Raw genomic sequence first — 23537 nt, 5'->3', positions numbered from 1 at the left:
TCATAACATGGTCACTACTGCCTACTTTCTCTTGTTATATTCTTATTTTACTGTTATATTTTTATTCCCATTGTTGCTTTTTATTTTTTATTCTTATTGTAATAATTCTCTATTTTGTTTCCATTTAAACCCGCATTATTTACTTTTTTTTTTAAATTGATCTCAACTCTGTACACTGCTGCTGGAATTGTAATTTTCCTGAAGGAACTCTCCTGAAGGAATCAATAAAGTACTATCTATCTATAAATTTCCTCATCCACGAATCTTTCATCCTTGTTCAAATTAATGGGGAAATTGTCGCTTCCTCGGTCCGAATAGCACTTGCTGCTAGAGGCTCACATTATAAACAATGTGAGGAGCCCTCACACCGGTGACGTCATCGTCAGCTACTTCCGGTAAAGGCAAGGCTTTTTTATTAGCGACCAAAAGTTGCGAACTTTATCGTCGATGTTCTCTACTAAATCTAAAAAATATGGCAATATCGCGAAATGATCAAGTATGACACATAGAATGGACCTGCTATTCCCGTTTGAATAAGAAAATCTCATTTCAGTAGGCCTTTAATCAATTCATGGTAAAGATGGTTTTTCCATGGTAAAATAAAGACAAAAGAAAATAAAACAGCCTGCATGGCAGCTTTGTGTCAACATTGCAACTTTTTCACCTCATTCCAATATTTTTAATTTTTTGATTGATTGATTGATATTTTTATTAGTAGATTGCACAGTTCAGTACATATTCCGTACAATTGACCACTAAATGGTAACACCCGAATACGTTTTTCTACTTGTTTAAGTCAGGGTCCACGTTAATCATCCATCCATCCATTTTCTACCGCTTATTCCCTTTTGGGGTCGCGGGGGGGCGCTGGCGCCTATCTCAGCTACAATCGGGCGGAAGGCGGGGTACACCCTGGACAAGTCGCCACCTCATCGCAGGGCCAACACAGATAGACAGACAACATTCACACTCACATTCAAACACTAGGGCCAATTAACCTATCCCCAGGTGCATGTCTTTGGAAGTGGGAGGAAGCCGGAGTACCCGGAGGGAACCCACGCACTCACGGGGAGAACATGCAAACTCCACACAGAAAGATCCCGAGCCTGGATTTGAACCCAGGACTGCAGGAACTTCGTATTGTGAGGCAGACGCACTAACCCCTCTTAATCAATTCAGGGTAATGTTCTTTTGTATTTTTGCAATGGCATTTCCAGAATGTAGCTGCGGGCCGCACTTTGGACACCCCTGCCGTAAATCAATTCATGGTAACAAAAAAAAAAGCACTGACCTGCTGTTTCTGGTACGCAGTATTTGTGTTTATTTTGGACTCCAGTAGTAAGGAACCTTGGCAGTGACAGAGACAAGTTCAGTATTGGTCATTTGATGATGGGGACCACAGTGTTGCACATTTTGGCGCAAGTACAAGGCGCTTACCATCACTCTCCGCCCGCACCAGGAGAGACGTGCCTTTCAGCTGGTCCACATACCCCGACGAGACGTGTCCTGTGCCGCGGTCGTCCCACTGTCTGTCCTCGTTGAGGGTGTAGACTTTGACTCGTCGGCGAGTGTCCGTCATCCTGACAGGTGCTTGCGACCGGTCCCCCCCCCTCCCCAAACACCCGTCCAGGCTGGTGCACCTCACCTTAGTGACGCCACGACTTTCAATCGCGGTCCAAAAACGTTGCGGGCTTGGGTCAAGCCGACCACCAAGCGAACGTCCAGCTTCCGCTTCCAACTAATATATTTACGCTATATTATCACAATGTTAGCGAGAAAACTTCAAAGAGAAGACCGCGCACTCCGAAGCCACCTTGAAGAGGTAGTCGAACATCAAAACAAGGAGTTGCACCATAAAGGGGCTTGTGTTTACACACTTGCTACATTAACAAAACGCACATTTATTGATTTGTCGATAGTTGGAATCCTTAAGATATAGACGTCGATACACTCTGGTGGACGTTAGCTGGCAGCGCTAACGCGTTGACGTGCCTTCGCGTAACCCAGACACCAGGGCTTCGTACCTTACCCGTTTTAAGGCCAAATAACCACAGCAACGCGCCAAAAACATCGTTTCACATTTGCAGGCGTTTGGTTTTAATCCGGACCAGTGTTGGGAAATATGGCTGGATAGCAGGCCGGCTAACTTAGCGTTAGCCGCTATTTCTCCCCAATGTGTTCCGCCATGTTCTGGCTCGGGGCCGCAGAGAGGAAACTCTCTCCGTACTGTTATACATTCCCGAAAACAATGCAAACCAACAAGCTCGTTGTTGTAAAATTTACATAAAGCGTTTGCTTTACACCGTATTGCTATTTGTCATTCATTACCGATGTCTTGCTCGGTTATTTGCTAACAGTCCCCCCGTGAGTATTCAGCCATCTTGGGCCCCAACAGTCAGTACGGGGTTTCCTGCACACCAACAACAGGGCAGCCCGCCACATTTAAAGAGACAGTGCATGACGGAAGTCACTTTATTACGTTTAAAGTACTGCTTTTTTTAGTAACTATTTCATAATAATGAGGTAGATCAGTGGTTGTCATACTTTTTTCACTAAGAAAAAACGTGCCTCTCCAATTACTTCCATAATGACTTACATTAGAATACAGTAGTGTAGTAGGCCTTAAGTATTCATTAAAAACAAGGTTTTAGGCCATGTCCACACGAACATGGATACTTAATAAACGCATACTTTTCTCTGAGTTTACAGTTTACGCTTCTTATCCACAAGCAAATGCATAGTATTGTCCTTAAAAACACAGACTTTTGCAAACCAGAGTTTGCAAATACGTGTATACAGCTCAAAACGGAGACTCGTACTGTTCTGATGATGTCACGGTTGTGCACTGTCATTTCCAAATCTCAACAACACTACCTTGCTGGCTTTCAACACACTATAAGAGGACTTAATGTACGTTTCAAAGTAAACATGCTGATATTTTCACTCTACATTAAAAGAAAAAAGATGCATCAAAATGATACGCCGGTGCTAATGCCAGTCAGCTGTATTTGGTATTTTTCTGACGCATTCTAAGTGGTAAATAAATAAATACATAAAAAGTCCGCTAACAATGTAGTCAATGGGAGCTCTCTATTTTGCTCACAAATCCCTCAAGTAACCACCTAAAAGCCACTAACAATACTCTTTATACATATCGTGACCTGAATATTAACGATGTTGTTTCTATTAGAATTATTAGTCCCCTGTGAGTATTCAGCCATCTTGGGCCCCAACAGTCTGTACGGGGTTTCCTGCACACCAACAACAGGGCAGCCCGCCACATTTAAAGAGACAGTGCATGACGGAAGTCACTTTATTACGTTTAAAGTACTGCTTTTTTTAGTAACTATTTCATAATAATGAGGTAGATCAGTGGTTGTCATACTTTTTTCACTAAGAAAAAACGTGCCTCTCCAATTACTTCCATAATGACTTACATTAGAATACAGTAGCGTAGTAGGCCTTAAGTATTCATTAAAAACAAGGTTGTAGGCCATGTCCACACGAACATGGATACTTAATAAACGCATACTTTTCTCTGAGTTTACAGTTTATGCTTCTAACCCACAAGCAAATGCTTGTGGATAAGCATTTGCTTGTGGATAAGTTTTTATTGTCCTTAAAAACACAGACTTTTGCAAACCAGAGTTTGCAAATACGTGTATACAGCTCAAAACGGAGACTCGTACTGTTCTGATGACGTCACGGTTGTGCGCTGTCATTTCCAAATCTCAACAACACTGCCTTGCTGGCTTTCAACACACTATAAGAGGACTTAATGTACGTTTCAAAGTAAACATGCTGATATTTTCACTCTACATTAAAAAAAAAAAAAGACGCATCAGAATGATACGCCAGTGCTAATGCCAGTCAGCTTTTTTGGTATTTTTCTGACGCATTCTAAGTGGTAAATAAATAAATACATAAAAAGTCCGCTAACAATGTAGTCAATGGGAGCTCTCTATTTTGCCCACAAATCCCTCAAATAACCACCTAAAACCCGCCAACAATACTCTTTATACATACACTCTTTGACCTGAATATCAACCACAGATTAGCAATGTTGTTTTTATTAGAATTATTAGTCCCATATGAGTATGGGCGCCAACAGTCTGTACGGGGTTTCCTGCACACCAACAACAGGGCAGCATACTTTTCTCTGTGTTTACAGTTAAGGCTTCTTGTCCACAAGCAAACGCATAGTATTGTCCTTAAAAACACAGACTTTTGTAAACCAGAGTTTTCAAATGAGAGTACACAGCTCAAAACAGAAACTCATACTCTTCTGATGACGTCACGGTTGTGCGCTGTCATATCCAAATCTCAACAACACTGTCTTTCTGGCTTTCAACACACTACAAGAGGACTTAATGTATGTTTGAATATAAACATGCTGATATTTTCACTATACATTGAATTAAAAAATAAATACTTATCAAAATTATGCGCCGGTGCTAATGCCAGTCAGCTGTATTTGGTATTTTTCTGACGCATTCTAAGTGGTAAATAAATAAATACATAAAAAGTCCGCTAACAATGTAGTCAATGGGAGCTCTCTATTTTGCTCACAAATCCCTCAAATAACCACCTAAAAGCCACTAACAATACTCTTTATACATATCGTGACCTGAATATTAACAAAATATTAACGATGTTGTTTCTATTAGAATTATTAGTCCCCTATGAGTATTCAGCCATCTTGGGCCCCAACAGTCAGTACGGGGTTTCCTGCACACCAACAACAGGGCAGCCCGCCACATTTAAAGAGACAGTGCATGACGGAAGTCACTTTATTACGTTTAAAGTACTGCTTTTTTTAGTAACTATTTCATAATAATGAGGTAGATCAGTGGTTGTCATACTTTTTTCACTAAGAAAAAACGTGCCTGTCCAATTACTTCCATAATGACTTACATTAGAATACAGTAGCGTAGTAGGCCGTAAGTATTCATTAAAAACAAGGTTTTAGGCCATCTCCACACGAAAATGGATACTTAATAAACGCATACTTTTCTCTGAGTTTACAGTTTATGCTTCTTATCCACAAGCAAATGCATAGTATTGTCCTTAAAAACACAGACTTTTGCAAACCAGAGTTTGCAAATACGTGTATACAGCTCAAAACGGAGACTCGTACTGTTCTGATGACGTCACGGTTGTGCGCTGTCATTTCCAAATCTCAACAACACTGCCTTGCTGGCTTTCAACACACTACAAGAGGACTTAATGTATGTTTGAATATAAACATGCTGATATTTTCACTATACATTGAATTAAAAAATAAATACTTATCAAAATTATGCGCCGGTTCTAATGCCAGTCAGCTGTATTTGGTATTTTTCTGACGCATTCTAAGTGGTAAATAAATAAATACATAAAAAGTCCGCTAACAATGTAGTCAATGGAAGCTCTCTATTTTGCCCACAAATCCCTCAAATAACCACCTAAAACCCGCCAACAATACTCTTTATACATACCGTGACCTGAATATCAACCACAGATTAGCAATGTTGTTTTTATTAGAATTATTAGTCCAATATGAGTATGGGCCCCAACAGTCTGTACGGGGTTTCCTGCACACCAACAACAGGACAGCCCGCCACATTTAAAGAGACAGTGCATGACGGAAGTGACTTTATTACGTTTAAAGTACTGCTTTTATAAGTAACTATTTCACAACAATAAGGTAGATCAGTGGTTGTTGTACTTTTTATTAAGTACCACCCAAGAAAAAACTTGCCTCTCCAATTACTTCCATAATGACCTACAGTAGAATGCAGTAGCTTAGTAGACCTTAAGTATTCATTAAAAACAAGGTTGTAGGCCATGTCCACACAAACACAGATACTTAATAAATGCATACTTATCTCTGTGTTTACAGTTTAGGCTTCTTGTCTACATGCAAACGCGTACTCTTGTCCTTAAAAACAGACATTTGCAAACAAGAGTTAGCAAATGAGTGTACGCAGCTCAAAACGGTGACTCGTACTCTTCTGATGACGTCACAGTTGTGTGCTGTCGTTTCCAAATCTCAACAACACTGCCTTGCTGGCTTTCAACACACTATAAGAGGGATTACTGTATGTTTGAACATAAATATGCTGAGATTTACACTCTACAATGAAGAAGAAGAAGAAAAACAAGACGCATCAAAATTATGCGCCAGCACTAATGTCAGTCAGCTGTTTTGGTATTTTTCTGATGCATTCTAAGTCGTAAATAAATAAATACATAAAAAGTCCGCCAACAACGTAGTCAATGGGGGCTCTCTATTTTTCCCACAAATCCCTCTAAAGAACCACCCAATACCCGCCAACGAAACTCTATTAACCAAATATTAGTAATGTTATTAGAATTATTAGTCCCCTCGTGAGTATTCAGCCATCTTGGGCCCCAACAGTCAGTACGGGGTTTCCTGCACACCAACAACAGGACAGCCCGCCACATTTAAAGGGACAGTGCATGATGAAAGTGACTATTACGTGTAAAGTACTGTTTTTTTAGTAACTATTTCGTAATAATGAGGTATATCAGTGGTTGATTAACTTTTTTTACCAAGTACAACCCACGAAAAAACTTGGCTCGCCATTTACCTCCATAATGAGCGACATTAAAATGCAGTAGCGTACTAGGCCTTAAGTATTCATTAAAAACAAGGCAGACGTTTTCGGTCATGTCCAAACGAACACGGATACTTAATTGCATACTCATCTCTGTGTTTACCGTTTAGGCTTCTTGTCCACACGCAAACGCATACTATTGCAAACGCTGGCCAAGGTGAAGAGTTCCACCAACTTTTACCAGTGGAGTGGAAAAACATGTTGACTTGATATGCTTAATTGTTTCATTGTATCCATTAAACCATATACAATCATATTTATAATCCGCAATGTAGGTAAAAACACAGTTTAAACATCACTGATTCAGTCAGCCGTTTCAAATATTCCACTCCAAATACTTTCGGCTATTTTCGGAGATTGACGTCACAATGGGAACGCTTCTGCACTCTGACCATATTCATACTGGAAATACCCAACAATTATATAACACATTTTTTTTCTTATGCATTCTAAGTCGTAAATAAATAAATACATAAAAAGTCCGCTAACAATGTAGTCAATGGTGGCTCTCTATTTTGCCCACAAATCCCTAAATAACATTCCAAATTATCTTGAGTATTAACCAAATTTTAGCGAGGTTATAAGCGCTAATGCAAACAAACCATTTCTTAGCGACGCAATGATACAGACAGCGAAGTAGCCATTTATCGCCATTACCGGTTTATAGGAGGATTTAGCGTTGAATTCTAGAAGCTGTTCATCTGTAACATTCAATGTCCATTTGTAGATGGAGACAAGCATGCACAACCGAAGACAGTGTCTGCAGGAAGACTTCCTTTTTAACCTTTAGTGTGCATCATGATTAATTGTTCATTGACATCCTATCATTTGATATCAAAGTGAGAGCAGACATTGTACAGTAAGCTATCACTTTATTATGTTTGTAGTTTGTATTTCTTGTTTATCACTTAGCAATACTGCTACATGAAGCTATAGTTTTTCCCTAAAACTGGATTTGTTTAGCAGAGCTTCTAAAACTTGTAGCTCATCCTCCTTATATTGACGATCAAGAATATAAGGTTCTGGATCATAATTTTGCCCAAAGTAATCGTTGTTGGCTCTCACAAAGTCCGCACGATTTGCATTGTTGTTGGTGGGGAAGGGATCTGCGATGACGTCTGGCTTCTTCAATATTTCTCAAAATGGCTCGGGAATCTCCTTGAGATTGATACTATTTTGATCATATCTTTTTATTCACAAACTTTGGAAGTCTTTAGGTGTCATAAATCAAATAAATATGATAATAGCTTCAATATAGAGGCAACTTGTTTTTCAACTCTGGTACTTTGTGACCATGTAAAGCGACCGAGCGACTAAAAAAAAACATGATGTAGCTTCCTCCTTGCAAGTGTGTATAGATGTTAAAGACAATATACACGTCATTGCACATTTAATCCATCACAATATCGATAAATAAATGCTTTCCAATTCCACAAGTCTGTGCGCTTTAGGCACTTACATGTAACTATTCAGGTTTCCTTGGCTCCTTGGTAGTATGCACTGATTTTATAAATAATTTACACTTCATTGGACTTGTAATTAATCACCACGTTGCTGATTAAACATATTATTCCGCAAGTGTTGCGTTTCAGCAGCACAGGCACATATGCATGCTTTATACATTAAGAAAGATTCATAATGTTCCTGTGTAAATCAAAACATGTCTAGTATATCAAAATAAACATGATATTAACAGAGGTGTAATGCTAGCAAGTCAGCTGTGGCTTCTTTTCCAGGCTTCTGATTAGACAAAATGTGGATGACAGCAGGTGTATGTGTTTGTGCGTAGACTGAGACAGTTTTGAATCTGCACCTGTGTGGATGAGGATCGTTTTAACCCAGCGTATTAAGTTTTTTGAAACCATCCGTGCTTGTGTGGACATCGTTTCAAAAACACATATCCACGGTTTTAACGATCTCCATCCACATATTCGACAGCGATCGTATCCTAATCAGCTGAATGTCATTGTCGCAAAGCCCATTTTGATATGTCTTTTTTATTAACGTTGAGTAAAAAGGGCAGTAATTTTACGTTCAAACATGTTGAGCTTTGAAAATGACAGTCATCCCAAGTCTCCGTGTGTGCAGTGTACACGTAGTTTTGGAACAGCGTTTGCAATAGTCTGCGTTTTTAAGGACACAAGTATGTGTTTGTCTGTGGAAAAGAGACCTAAATGCAGTAAGTATCTGTGGTATTGTGGACATGTAATAGTGTTGGTCACTGTATCATTACACTCAGTATTGAACAGTAACACTGTTTGAATATTGGGAAATAAAACAGTTACTTTAATCAAGTGATTATATGGCTCTACTACCAGACCGTTTGAAAACCACTGAGGTAGATTTAATGTTTTTTTTTTATGAACTAGGAGTAATTTCATTATGCATCATGGATTAAAATTAGTACAGTACAATAAAATCCAACAACAAACAAACTTTTTTCAACCAGTTGTATTTACATTTTATGTAAATATTTGCATTATTTTTATACGGTGAAAAAACATCCTTGAGCAAAATAATATTTGCATATTGCTAGTTTAAAAACTAGAAATAAATTAAGTTTAAAATAGTCTATGGATGTTCTCATTCATTCAGCTCATTGTATTTTCAGGGCATTCAATCCATCGCAATTGGACTGTTTGGTTTGTCTGAGAAGACGTTTTTGCATCTCATCAGAGTAGGCATCATGAATTCATGCTTAAAGACTTAGATTGGTCATATTTAGTCTAGTAGCTGGTGCCAAAAAAAACACTATTTATATTCCAACACAGTAGGGTTACTCTTTTGCATCTCAACAATTGTTCTTTTTTCACTACAATAGGGTGGAAACATCCTTGAGTTGAAGCACAAATTGTTGGGGTTTTGGCAGCGGCTACTAGACCAGATCTGACCAATCTTGAGCATGAATTGATGAAGGCGGAATGTCTTCTAAGACAAACCGAACAGTCGAGTTGCGATCGAGTGAATGCCCTGACAACTTCAAAGTTGTGTGGTAAAGAATGAAAGGACAGTCTTGATACCAAAACTTTATTAGGAAACAAGCTGTTGTTGCCATTTCCTTGAAATAACAGACAGTAAAACAAATGGTAGACAACAACAGCATTAAGCACAAATAAAGTAACCACTGCAAGTCAGAGTAACATTGTAAAAGGCTCCAGCTCAGATGTGACCCTAAAAAGGCCAAGTGGTATAGAAAATGGATGTATGGGACACATGTAATTGTGAGAGGTCATGGTCAGTTTGTTGACATTAACCATATTCTATCTGCACATGATTATTAAATTAATTTACCGTATTTTCTGGACTAAAAGCTAATAGTCCCCCCCCCCCCAAACTTTGAACCTTGTGGTTTATACAAATGTGCGGCTGATCTATGGTTTATTACGGAATGGCAATCAAACTAAAATGATACACTTAAAGAAACTGTTCAAACTCAAATGTGTTCACAAAGTAATGTACACGGAAGAAGAAACGTACCAGACCCTATTAATAAAAGGACAATCTTATTCATCCCATAAAGAACGAATAAAGACATCCATAACTTTTCTGTACTGTTTGATCAAGCGTTGGACTGCTATGTTACAGGCACCGTTTGGAAACAATTACGGTATAAAGTTAAAGTACCACTGATAGTCACACACACACGGTATGTGTGGCGAAATTACTCTCTCCCTGGGAGTTGAGGGGAGCAGTGAGCAGCAACGGTGGCTGTGCGCTGGAATTAATGTATGTAAATAAACACAAAATCTTTCTATGTAAATATCATTTCACAACATAAAGGTTTAAATACAGTACAGGCCAAAATTTTGGACACACCGTCTCCTCATTCAATGCGTTTTCTTTATTTTCATGACTATTTACATTGTAGATGGTCACTGAAGCCATTAAAACTATGAATGAACACATGTGGAGTTATGTATTTAACAAAAAAAGGTGAAACAACTAAAAACGTGTTATATGCTAGTTTCTTCAAAATAGCCACCTTTTGCTTTGATTACGGCTTTGCATACTCTTGGCATTCTCTCGATGAACTTCAAGAGGTAGTCACCTGAAAAGGTTTTCACTTCACAGGTGTTATGGTTTTGATGCCTTCAGTGACAATCTACAATGTTAATAATCATGAAAATAAAGAAAACACATTGAAATGAGAAGGTGTGTCCTAACGTTCGACCTGCACTGTGTGTCCGGTGCGGTTAATATACGGAAAAACAAATAATCAAAAAATTAGGTGAGCGTGGCCTACATAACAGGGCGGCTAGTGGTCCAGAAAATACGGTATACAGTAAATGACAACACATTTATTGGCTTTCGTTAAAATGAGGACAGATGACAGAGAAAAAGGAAGGTAAAATGTTTTCATTTTGCTAAAAGAAGTCTATTTTCAAAATGTATCTGGTAACAAACGTGTGCCTTACAACCTAAACCTTCCCCAATATAAAATATGGGCATCCTCACTTTACCGTACTCCGTTGTCCCATTACACATATCTCAGAAAATAACTGAAATGTAAATGTTTTACACAATATACCCTTTTCAGATGTGTGTAGAAGGACAAAAGCGATAAGACTTCTTTCTACTTCCCTGCTTGCTGAGCTTGACGCCTCAGCAGGACATAAATCTTCTCCTTGATCCAGTCTTTGTTATACGGCTGGTATGTCTGGGTGTCAGCTCTGTAACTTTACAACAAAAAGAGCAATTAATTGAAACAATACACAAGCAAATTGGTGCTTTAATTAGGTATGTGACAATCAGCTGCTAACCTACCGTATTTTCCGGACCATAGGGCGCACGGGATTATAAGGCGCACTGCCAACGAATGGTCTATTTTTAATCTTTTTTCATATATATGGATTACAGGGCGCTTCAAAGGAGTCATATTTTTTTCCTTCTAAATTCAAAACACTTCCTTGCGGTCCACATAACACGTAATGGTGGTTCTTTGGTCAAAATGTTGCATAGATTATGTTTTACAGATCATCTTCAAGCCGCTTTAGGATGCGCAGTTTTGTTGGTGGTCTTATATAAATGGCTCACCTTCGGCACCTTCATCTTTGTTTTAGCGGTGTAGCGTGCAAGGACGTGAATATTGCGAAACAAAACGCCAGATAATATGTCTGACCTTATATATACACACACACACACACACACACACACACACACACACACACACACACACACACACACACACACACACACACCATAATAATACTCGTTAATTTAATGTGCCGACAATCCATTAAGCAGTGCGGCTACTTAGCTTACCAAAGTCGTACCAAAACATTTTGATACATTTTTGAGCGCCCTGTGTAATGTTCTTATTTTCAATGGAGCATATACAATTTTAGTGTTCTTTACTTATTAAATCATATTGCCATCATAGTGCAGTCTACACATATCTCTTATATTTGACTGCCATCTACTGGTCACACTTATTTTACCATGTACTAAGGTCAGTAAGCAAAACCAGAATTATTCTATAGATTAGGCACACTGTCGAGTTCTAAGGGAAAAAAACGATTTTAAGTGTGACCTATAGTCCGGAAAATACGGTACTTAAGTCCTTCGCAGCGGCGGCTTGTGACCGTTTAGTACGAGGCAGTTTGGAATGCAAATCATTGTTTTTTTTTTAAACAATTGAAAAGTACAGGGGTTCATGACGCAGTGGAAGTGGAAATTTACAGGTGTAATTTGAAGAAGTGGAATATATCAACACGCGAACAAAATAACCATACTCAGTGGTAAGTTTTAGTTTTTATACTTATAGTTTTAGACTTTTGTTTACGTATTTGTACGAATAATCCTCAACTACGAAAACCCGATGATGGTTTTTGAGCGTCCTGAAAATGCTTTTGTGAGGCTGGTGTGGCCATTATAGCTGCCGGCGCCGCTCTGCCTCGGACAAACAAAACAAACATTTGTGTAACATTTCATCAAGAAAAAAAAAAAACACGACTTCTGTCAGATAGTCCCATACTAATGCATAATTATTTGCTTTAAAATGCCATTAAAAACTTCCAGGAAATATTGAAGTTAGAGCTATTTTTCTGTTCATTATACTGTCGTTACATAATTTAATTAAAAATGAATCAATTAAGTTTTTTATTTTATTAAGTAATTTTCTTTGGGTTACTGACTCAACTAATCCATTTACAGTATTTTTCAGATTATAAGGCGCACTTAAAATCTTTTTGTTTTCCTAAAACATCCACTCATTGCGTTTGTTTACATTTTGATACTGGTAAGCTACGGTGTGTAGTGAAGCATGTTTAGCTATTTGTCATCCTGCAGGGATGATACTTGTAAGACACGTACTTTATTTGTCCGGTGGGGCGTTTCAGTGTTATAACTTCACCTTTATTGTTAGTTTTTATGCCAAAATGCGCCCATTCTCCCTTTTCTGTCTACACACGGTGTCTGCTTATAAGTACTCTGTGATTGTGTTCCGCCGAACATGCTCCACTGCTCGTAAAACCAGCAATGTCGACGCGGGCGCGGGAGGAGGGTTGCGGGACCGGTACATTTCAGAGACTGTTTTGTACTGAAAATAATTCATTAGTATCGCGGTACTATACTAATACCAGTATACCGTACAACCCTAGTTTGAACTTCATCGGTCAGTAGTCTCGCTATGGAAGCGCTAAAAACGACAACAAAAGATGAAGATGCGGTTGAAGTGGAGCCACGCAAATAAGACCTGCCCACAAAATGACAAAATCTTAGACTTGAAAACGGTCTATAAAACTATATCTATGCAACATTTCCAGAATACGACCACCAATACATGTCATGTAGACCACAAGGTTTTAAATGTACAAAACAAAATCATAATATGACCCCTTTAATGCCAATTTCTGGGTAGAGTAGCCAGAAATTGTACTCAAGTAAGAGTACTGTTACTTGAAAGATATATTACTAAAGTAAAAGTAAGGAGTAGTCACTCAATTATATACTTGGAGTACTAGGATGACAGGGGATGCAAAACAATAACAGTGCAATACGTTTTCATAACATGGTCACAACTGCCTACTTTGTCTTGATATATTCTTATATTACTGTTATTTTATTCCCATTGTTGCTTTTTATTTTTTATTCTTATTGTAATATTTCTCTATTTTGTTTCCATTTAAACCCCCATTACTTACTTTTTACTTTTTTTTTTTTAAATTGATCTCAACACTGTACACTGCTGCTGGAATTTTAATTTTCCTGAAGGAATCAATAAAGTACTATCTATCTATCTAAAAGTAAAAAGTATTTTGTGAAAAAACTACTCAAGTACTGAGTAACTGATGAGTAACCTGTTCGTTTAATGATAACAACAACAAGTAATTCACAAAAACACAAAAATAGCAACTAACAAATTCAGAGCCAGGAATATCTCTTAAGCAACTACAACAATGATATATATTAAATAATATATATTTGGTTTTACACTGTATTGAAAAAAAATTTGAAAATGAAATTTACCTTTGCAACCTCATTATACTATTGGCTTAGTTTTAAATTCATAAATGTCAGTTTTTCAATACCCGACCTGTTTTTTGTGCCTTTAAAAAAGATTTAGAACTCTACATTAAAACACTCTACTTCTAACAACCAAAAAGCTGTGAAAACGATGATGCTGTGATCCAAATTTAAGTTTTTTACTGAGATTGAGTGAGCCTATGGCTTAGCACTTTGTTTATTTTATATATTTTTTTTCTATTTTAGTTATTCTGAATTTACAACCCCCTGGCGCTGTTTTGTACGGTTTTTATACTGTTTTTGTACTGACTTTGATTATTATTTTCAAATGTTTATGAATAAAGGTTTATAAAAAAAAAGTGTGCACTTATTCATGTGACCGCCTGGCTCTGTTTGATTGGTGAAACGGAGTCAAACGTCACCAGTGACTATATTTGATTGGTGAAACACAGGCATGTGTTAGATCCTACTTTGAAGGTCTATTTGACAAACAAACAAACAAAACCGTGCATTAACAGATCGATAAAAATCCTGAGCGAGTTGAATGTAGATAAATGGAGCGGAGTAAAAGTAGCGTTTCTTCTCTATAAATATACTCAAGTAAAAGTAAAAGTATGTTGCATTAGAAGTACAATTTATCCCAAGTTACTCAAGTAGATGTAACGGAGTAAATGTAGCGCGTTACTACCCACCACTGGCCTTGTGTATGAAAATAGACCTGAATAAAGCAGTTCATCGAGAGTGCGCCTTATGGTCGGAAAAATACGGTACTTTTAATCTAATGCATTTTTGACAAATAAGGGTGCCATGATGTTTTGAGGTTAGCGTTCCAAAATGTAGGTCATACATTTCTGTATCGTCTTACTGGATAATCCAGTAAAAAGAAGCGATTGATTTGTATAAGTACCATTAGAAAGCTTAGCCCCCAGTTTTTGCAACGGTTTCATTTCTTTTTTTTTTGTCACATACCTACTTTAGTCGTGTGGCACTTACACAAGACAGCTGAGATCTGCCAGGTCGTCAATAAAGTCAAACAACTGACTAATATCGTATGTGATGGACGGGCTGTTTGGATTCATCCTCTTCAAATGTTCTTCATACATTTTGCACACACCTGGATGAGGTAGAATAATTGAAAACTTATGTCAACTGACAATGCCATCAAAATCACACAGGATGCAAGCAAAATAAAAGGATATCTTAGTAATGTTGGAGAGCTTAAAGGCCTACTGAAACCCACTACTACAGACCACGTAGTCTGATAGTTTATACATCAATAATGAAATCTTAACATTGCAAAACATGCCAATACGGCCTTTTTAGTTTACTAAATTGCAATTTTAAATTTCCTGCGAAGTGTCCTGTTGAAAACGTCGCAGAATGATGACGCGTGCTTTTGACGTTATTGGTTGTAGCAGACATTTTATCCCAGCACCACGCACGGCTAAAAGTCGTCCGATTTAATCACATAATTACACAGTATTCTGGACATCTGTGTTGCTGAATATTTTGCAGTTTGTTTAATTAATAATGGATACTACAAAGAAAAATGCTGTTGGTGGAAAGCGGTGTATTTTGGCCGGCTGTAGCAACACAAACACAGCCGGTGTTTCTTTGTTTGTTGTGAAGCTTTAATATGGAACAGAGCGGTCAAGCGAACATGTTTCTCTACCACATGTCAACCGGAAGGTTTCGGTGAGAAAATTGTGGTAATAAGTCGGCTCTTACCGTAAACATGAGCGGAGCTTGTGTCGTTCTTCCTGCAGCTGTCAAAGAGGCAGCTGCGACTTTCTTGGCTCCTCCATGGGAGAGACACTGACTTTCAGGTATGACTTTATAATCTCACTAAAACACTAGAAACACAATAAGCAGATAAGGGATTTTCCAGAATTACCCTGGTATCTTCTTTGGCAGCTTAGTCACAGATGACCATGCTAATTTACGCTTGTGTCAGACACTTATTTCGATTTGATGTTTAATTTAATTATTTAATTTTTTTATTTTGTAATGGTAGTTTAATTATTATTAACAGTTTATTGTTTTTTTTATGTAAATAGTTGTGTCTTTAATTATTATTAACAGTTTATTGTTTTTTTATTTAAATAGTTTTGTCATCCTATTTTAGTAAATTATTTGTATCATCCGTTGTGGTGAAGAAGGAGCTGAGCCTGAAGACAAAGCTCTCAATTTACTGGTCGATCTACGTTCCCATCCTCACCTATGGTCATGAGCTTTGGGTCATGACCGAAAGGATAAGATCACGGGTACAAGCGGCCGAAATTAGTTTCCTCCGCCGTGTGGCGGGGTTCTCCCTTAGAGACAGGGTGAGAAGCTCTGTCATCCGGGAGGAACTCAAAGTAAAGCCGCTGCTCCTCCACATCGAGAGGAGCCAGATGAGGTGGTTCGGGCATCTGGTCAGGATGCCACCCGAACGCTTCCCGAGTGAGCTGTTTAGGGCACGTCCAACCGGTAAGAGGCCACGGGGAAGACCCAGGAAACGTTGGGAAGACTATGTCTCCCGGCTGGCCTGGGAACGCCTCGGGATCCCCCGGGAAGAGCTAGACGAAGTGGCTGGGGAGAGGGAAGTCTGGGCTTCCCTGCTTAGGCTGCTGCCCCCGCGACCCTACCTCGGATAAGCGGAAGATGGATGGATGGATGGATGGATATTTGTATTATCTTTTCAATTTTAATGAGTGTTGTAATTATACAACACCCTTATATAATTATAATTTTCACATTTTAACTTGATGTTTTGTTGATACAGTACATTCAGGTTTGTTGACAACACCTAGCATGGCTGTACAACCCAATTCATGAGTGACAGTCCCTGTTGCACTTTGGACAAACATGTGTAGAGACTTCGTCCCGCTGTTGCTGTGCAATGGTATTTGCAGTACGTTTCCTCCTGTCTCTCTTCTGCTCTGCGAGCTGGCCTCTCCTCAAATCAGCCTCTGCAATACCCCGTCCAACCGCATGACGCCAGACATTTCGGTTCTCCGCCTGTGTCTCCCAGCTGTCTAGAGGAATATTACACGCCTTCCGATCTCTATTGCATGCGTCCTTGAACCGGAGGGAGGGACGACCAACACGTCTGGAACCAGCAGCTAGTTGTCCGTCCGTCCTCCATCCGTCGAACATGTTCCAGCCATCGAAGACGGCGCTGGCTAAGAAGAGAGTTCGATCTATGGATATTAGCCCGCTGAAGAATGACACTGTGTGGAATATAGAGCTGCCAACTAATACTGAGGATATGTTTGATGCACCGCATTTGGAAAGCGTTAAGTCGACGCTCTTGTCTCATGTAAGTAGTCCAGGTCTCGCTTCCGTAGAGTACAGTGCTGAGAACGCAATCCTGATAAACTCGGATCTTTGTATGTTGAGTAAGAGCGTTGTTTTCCCATACTCGTTTTGCTAGTTTAGCCATGATAGTATTTGCCTTTCCAAGCCTCCTGTCAAGTTCAACATCAAGCGAGAGTTTATTGCCGATTGTCGAGCCTAGGTATATAAAATTGTCTACTACTTCTAAAGTGACACCATTCATCTTGATAACAGGATTTAGGATAAGGGATTTTCCAGAATTATCCTAGTAAATGTGTCTAATAACATCTGAATCGCTCCCACTGCCCTCGTCTTTTTTTTTCTTTTTCTTCAAGTCCTTCACTCTGACTATCCTCATCCACAAATCTTTCATCCTCGCTCAAATTAATGGGGAAATCGTGGCTTTCTCGGTCCAAATCGCTCTTGCTGCTGGTGGCCATGATTATAAACAATGTTCAGATGTGAGGAGCCCTACAACCCGTGGCGCAGTGGTGTCAAACTCAAATACAGAGTGGGCCAAAATGCTAAACTGAACAAAACCGCGGGCCAAAGTTGAACAACTTAACATTTTAGTAGGGACCCAAACAAGTTTTGCATTGAATATTGAACAAGCAAGGCTTATATAACTTTATAGTGACATGCAAAATCGAGTTTTGTTGGTAGCGGGGGTGTATATTATAGCGTCCCGGAGGAGTTAATGCTGCAAGAGGTTCTGGGTATTTGTTCTGTTGTGTTTATGTTGTGTTACGGTGCGGATGTTCTCCCGAAATGTGTTCGTCATTCTTGTTTGGTGTGGGTTCACAGTGTGGTGTAACAGTGTTAAAGTTGTTTATATGGCCACCCTCAGTGTGACCTGTATGGCTGTTGACCAAGTACGCGTTTGCATTCACTTGTGTGTGTGTAGAAGCCGCATTTATTACATGACTGGGCCGGCACGCTGTTTGTATGAAGGAAAAGCGGACGTGACGACAGGTTGTAGAGGATGCTAAAATTAGTACCTTTAAGGCACGCCCCCAATATTGTTGTCCGGGTGGAAATTCGGGAGAATGGTTGCCCCGGGAGATTTCCGGTGGGGGCACTGAAATTCGGGATTCTCCTGGAAAAATCGGGAGGGTTGGCAAGTATGAAAATTAGCGTTGAATACGGTGATACAGCGGCACCGCCACTGTATAATACCGGCGGGCCAGCTCTATTTTTAATTCATTATTGCCTCAAGGGCCAACTTAAATCACACAGCGCACGGGCCAGAGTTTGACACCCATGCCATGACGTCAAGCGCACATCGTCTGCTACTTCCGGTACAGGCAAGGCTTTTTTATTAGCGACCAAAAGTTGCGAACTTTATCGTCGATGTTCTCTACTAAATCCTTTCAGCAAAAATATGCCAATATCGCGAAATGATCAAGTATGACACATAGATTGGACCTGCTATCCCCTTTTGAATAAGAAAATCTCATTTCAGGAGGCCTTTAAGCAGTGATTTGGGCTACTACCTTCCATGCATTCATTCACCGACTCGTAGTCTGCATACGTCCGGCCTTCGGGTCTCTTGGTCGGCTGAACCAAAAGGATAGTGTGCGACTGCAGGAACGATAAAATGTCAATGGGCGAGACATGTAAATTTTAAAGAGATACATAGCATTTTTAATATTCAATATACTAAAAGTATATATATAAGACACATTTATAATTCAATATATTAAATGTATATAGAGGACACATTTCAATTAAGCACAGCTCGTTGGACCGAGTTAGCCTGCTAGCTTCTTAACCTAGCAACAGTGGCTCGTCAACAGTAGCCGCAGATTTACGTCTTCACGTCAAAAATAACAGACCCGCTCACCATATTTGTGCGAATCCTGACGCGGTGGTTTATTCGGCTAGAAGAAGTCGGCGGAAACACAACTCGAAGTTGAACAATTCCCCTTGCGTCGTAGCAACTAGCTACGCTAAAATAGCCAACGGAAGTGAAATGTGTACATTTCCGGTAGTGAGATTAAAGTGCTTCAAAATAAAGGTTTATTTCAAAACAAAGAAAATTGAAACCGGCATTCAGTTAATTGAGTGAATGTAAAAATAATTCGTTGTGTGAATGCTAAATAGTATTCTAATTATTAATTCCTTCTCACACATTTTTCATCCAATTCAAACCATTCGACTTTCAAAACGTTCGGCTTTTTCATGACACATGCGCTACCATTGTACCCCGAAATTTCCAAAAACATCTAGAACAGGGGTCACCAACGCGGTGCCCGCGGGCACCAGGTAGCCCGTAAGGACCAGACGAGTCGCCCGCTGACCTGTTCTAAAAATAGCTCAAATAGCAGCACTTACCAGTGAGCTGCCTCTATTTTTAAAATGTTATTTATTTACTCGCAAGCTGGTCTCGCTTTGCTTGTTATTTTTGATTCTAAGAGAGACAAAAATCAAATAGAATTTGAAAATCCAAGAAAATATTTTAAAGACTTGGTCTTCACTTGTTTAAATAAATTCATTATTTTTTTTACTTTGCTTCTTATAACTTTCAGAAAAACAAATTTTGAGAAAAAATTCAACCTTAAAAATGATTTTAGGATTTTTAAACACATATACCTTTTTACCTTTTAAATTATTTCCTCTTCTTTCCTGACAATTTAAATCAATGTTCAAGTAAATACATTTTTTTTATTGTAAAGAATAACAAATAAATCTTAATTTAATTCTTCATTTTAGCTTCTGTTTTTTCGACTAAGAATATTTGAGAAATATTTCTTCAAATTTATGATTAAAATTCAAAAAAATTATTCTGGCAAATCAAGAAAATCTGTAGAATCAAATTTAAATCCTATTTCAAAGTCTTTTGAATTTTTTTTTACAATTTTTGTTCTGGAAAATCTAGAAGAAATAATGATTTGTCTTTGTTAGAAATATGGCTTGGTCCAATTTGTTATATTTTCAAAAAAAGTGCAGATTGGATTTTAACCTATTTTTAAAACATGTCATCAAAATTCTAAAATGAATCCTAAACAGGAAAAATTACTAATAAAGTTCCATAAATTATTTTTGTAATTTTTCTAAAAAGATTCGAATTAAATAGTTTTTCTTTTCTTTTTTTCGGTTTAACTTAACATTTTAAAGAGTCGAAATTGAAAATAAATTATGTTTCAAAATTAAATTTTTATTTTTTCGTGTTTTCTCCACTTTTAAACCGTTCAATGAAGTGTTTTTTTTAAATCATTTATTCTCTACCAAAAAACCTTCCGTAAAAGGAAAAAAAAATGTACGACGGAATGACAGACAGAAATACTCATTTTTATATATATATCGATTTATTTTTTAAAGGTAAATTTAGCAAAGTGGCTATTTCTGGCAATTTATTACATGTGTATCAAACTGGTAGCCCTTCGCATTAATCAGTACCCAAGAAGTAGCTCTTGGTTTCAAAAAGGTGGGTGACCCCTGGTCTAGGAATTCCACATCTCTCGAGACATTTCATCCCATTTAAAATGCGTTGTCAATTTTTCTACAAAACCCAAAACCAGTGAAGTTGGCACATTGTGTAATTCATAAATAAAAACAGAATACAATAATTTGCAAATCATTTTCAACTTATATTCAATTGAATTGACTGCAAAGACAAGATATTTAATGGTATGTCTTTTTTTTGCAAATAATCATTAACTCAGAATTTAATTTAATAATGGTGCCTTCACAGATGTGTAAGTTACCCATGCCTTGGGCATTAATACACCCCCATACCATCACAGATGTTGGATTTTCAATTTTGCGCCTATAAAAATCCGAATGGGTCTTTTCCTCTTTGTTCCGGAGGACACAACATCCACAGTTTTTTACACTTTGCATCAGTCCATTTTAGATGAGCTCAGGCCTAGCGAAACCGGCGGCGTTTCTGGGTGTTGTTGATAAATGGCTTTGGCTTTGCATAGTAGAGTTTTAACTTGTACTTACAGATGTAGCGATGAACTGTCGTTACTGACAGTGTTTTTTTCAAGTGTTACTGAGCCCATGTGGTGATATCCTTTACACCCTAATGTCAGTTTTTGATGCAATACCGTCTGAGGGATCGAAGGTCAAGAGCATTCAATGTTGGTTTTCAGCCTTGCTGCTTACGTGCAGTAAGTTCTCCATATTCTCTGAACCTTTTGATAATATTGCGGACCGAATCCCTAAATTCCTTGTAATAGCTGGTTGATAAATGTTTTTCTTAAACGATTTGCTCACGCACTTGTTCACAAAGTGGTGACCCTCACCCCATCCTTGTTTGTGAATGACTGAGCATTTCATGGAGACTGCTTTTATACCCAATCATGGCACCCACCTGTTCCCAATTAGCCTGTTCACCTGTGGGATGTTCCAAAAAGGTGTTTGATGAACATTGCTCAACTTTCTCAGTCTTGTTTGCCACTTTTGCCAGCTTTTTTTGAAACATGATTCAGGCATTAAATTCCAAATGAGCTAATATTTGCAAAAAAACAAACAAACAAAGTTTTCCAATTTGAACGTTAAGTATCTGGTTTTTGCTGTCTATTCAATTCTAATATAAGTTGAAAAGGATTAGCAAATCATTGTATTGTGTTTTATTTACAGTTGACATAAGGTGCCAACTTCAGTGGTTTTGGTGTTTGTAATTTCTAAATTTTCCACATTTCTCAACCGATTCAAACAGTTCAAAAGCCAACGTGTTCCTTGCTAATGTTAGATAATTGCTAGCACAATAACAAAAACTATGTTTTCAGATATACACTCAAGAGTAAAAATGTTGGTATTTCAATCAATCAATCAATCAATCAATCAATCAATCAATCAATCAATCAATCAATCAATCAATCAATCAATCAATGTTGATTTATATAGCCCTAAATCTCAAGTGTCTCAAAGGGCTGCACAAGCCACCATGACATCTTCGGTTCAGAGCCCACATAGGGCAAGGAAAAACTCACAACCCAGTGGGATGTCAATGTGAATGACTATGAAAAACATTGGAGAGGACCGCAGATGTGGGTGACCCCCCTGAAATGTTAAATACTTGTCACCTGTAATTTGTTAGCATGCCAATATTAGCATATTAGATTTTTGAATTATTTTGCTGATATACACCTCACAATCATATGTTTTGATGCTTGACATATGCTAACCGTTAGCACGCTAGCTTCATGGATAATTTTGCAGGTATACACCTCAGAGTCACATATGTTGGTACTTGACGCATGCTTACTGTTAGCATGTTAGCCATATTTAGTCAAATTTCTTGTTACTTGTCCCTACCGGGGTAGCATGCTAACTGTTAGAATATTGGGTGGGCTGTGGCTTTTCAGCATTCACAAGCAATTTCTTCTGACATTGCATTTTTTATCCTATTCAAACATTTCTACTTTCAAAACGTTTGGCTTATTCATCATGACACATGCGCTACCAAGTTTAAGTAAACAGTGGTAATTCAGTTTGAACACATAATAAGATAAGGCCCCTTAGTTTCGATTTTCGCAGGTGGATTGGATCACTTCTTGTAGGAAAGAGGCCCTAGTTGGGACTTCGGAATGCAAAAGTGGTAGCCCTATCCTTGAGAAGAGACTACCTGTCTGGCTCAACGTCAACATTTAAGTTATGACTTCAAGCCTTTGTTTTTCAGACACTTACACACTAAGATTTCCTTTTCAATCAATCAATCAATGTTTATTTATATAGCCTTAAATCACAAATGTCTCGAAGGACTGTACAAACCATTACGACTACGACATCCTCGGAAGAACCCACAAAAGGGCAAGGAAAACTCACACCCAGTGGGGAGGGAGAATTCACACCCAGTGGGATGCCAGTGACAATGATGACTATGAGAAACCTTGGAGAGGACCTCAAATGTGTGCAACCCCCCCCCCCTCCCTCTAGGGGACCGAAAGCAATGGATGTCGAGCGGGTCTAACATGATACTGTGAAAGTTCAATCCATAGTGGCTCCAACACAGCTGCGAGAGTTCAGTTCAAAGCGGATCCAAGACAGCAGCGAGAGTCCCGTCCACAGGAGACCATCCCAAGCGGAGACGGATCAGCAGCGTAGAGATGTCCCCAACCGATACACAGACCAGCGGTCCATCCTGGGTCCCGACGAGCGGTCCATCCTGGGTCTCGACTCTGGACA

The 23537-nt window shown here is 38.6% G+C and overlaps 2 protein-coding genes across 3 annotated transcripts in view; both read right to left on the bottom strand.

The window, feature by feature from the left end:
* The window catches only part of LOC133542404 (serine/threonine-protein phosphatase 4 regulatory subunit 3), a 50282-nt gene extending 47858 nt beyond the window's left edge, over nucleotides 1-2424 (bottom strand). The window contains exons 1-2 of one of the 2 annotated variants that reach the window (XM_061886487.1): nucleotides 1438-2424; nucleotides 1292-1347 (exon numbers count right to left, since the gene is read on the bottom strand). In XM_061886487.1, coding sequence (XP_061742471.1) covers nucleotides 1292-1347; nucleotides 1438-1579 — 198 coding nt within the window. In that variant the 5' untranslated portion in view covers nucleotides 1580-2424. The remainder of the gene's footprint in view (nucleotides 1-1291; nucleotides 1348-1437) is intronic. The other variant, XM_061886488.1, reaches the window with a different exon arrangement.
* A 7207-nt stretch (nucleotides 2425-9631) lies between these two features.
* LOC133541913 (enhancer of rudimentary homolog) lies at nucleotides 9632-19401 on the bottom strand. The gene is made up of 4 exons (XM_061885636.1): nucleotides 19246-19401; nucleotides 18896-18983; nucleotides 15078-15198; nucleotides 9632-11296 (listed from the first exon to the last, which is right to left on the bottom strand). Exons 1-4 carry the CDS (start codon nucleotides 19246-19248, stop codon nucleotides 11194-11196), a joined length of 315 nt encoding a protein of 104 aa, XP_061741620.1. The 5' UTR covers nucleotides 19249-19401; the 3' UTR covers nucleotides 9632-11193.
* Between the last annotated feature and the right edge of the window lie 4136 nt (nucleotides 19402-23537).

The sequence above is a fragment of the Nerophis ophidion genome, linkage group LG24 (assembly GCF_033978795.1).
Source record: "Nerophis ophidion isolate RoL-2023_Sa linkage group LG24, RoL_Noph_v1.0, whole genome shotgun sequence".
NCBI lineage: Eukaryota > Metazoa > Chordata > Actinopteri > Syngnathiformes > Syngnathidae > Nerophis > Nerophis ophidion.
This window is presented reverse-complemented; position numbering and strand designations above follow the sequence as displayed.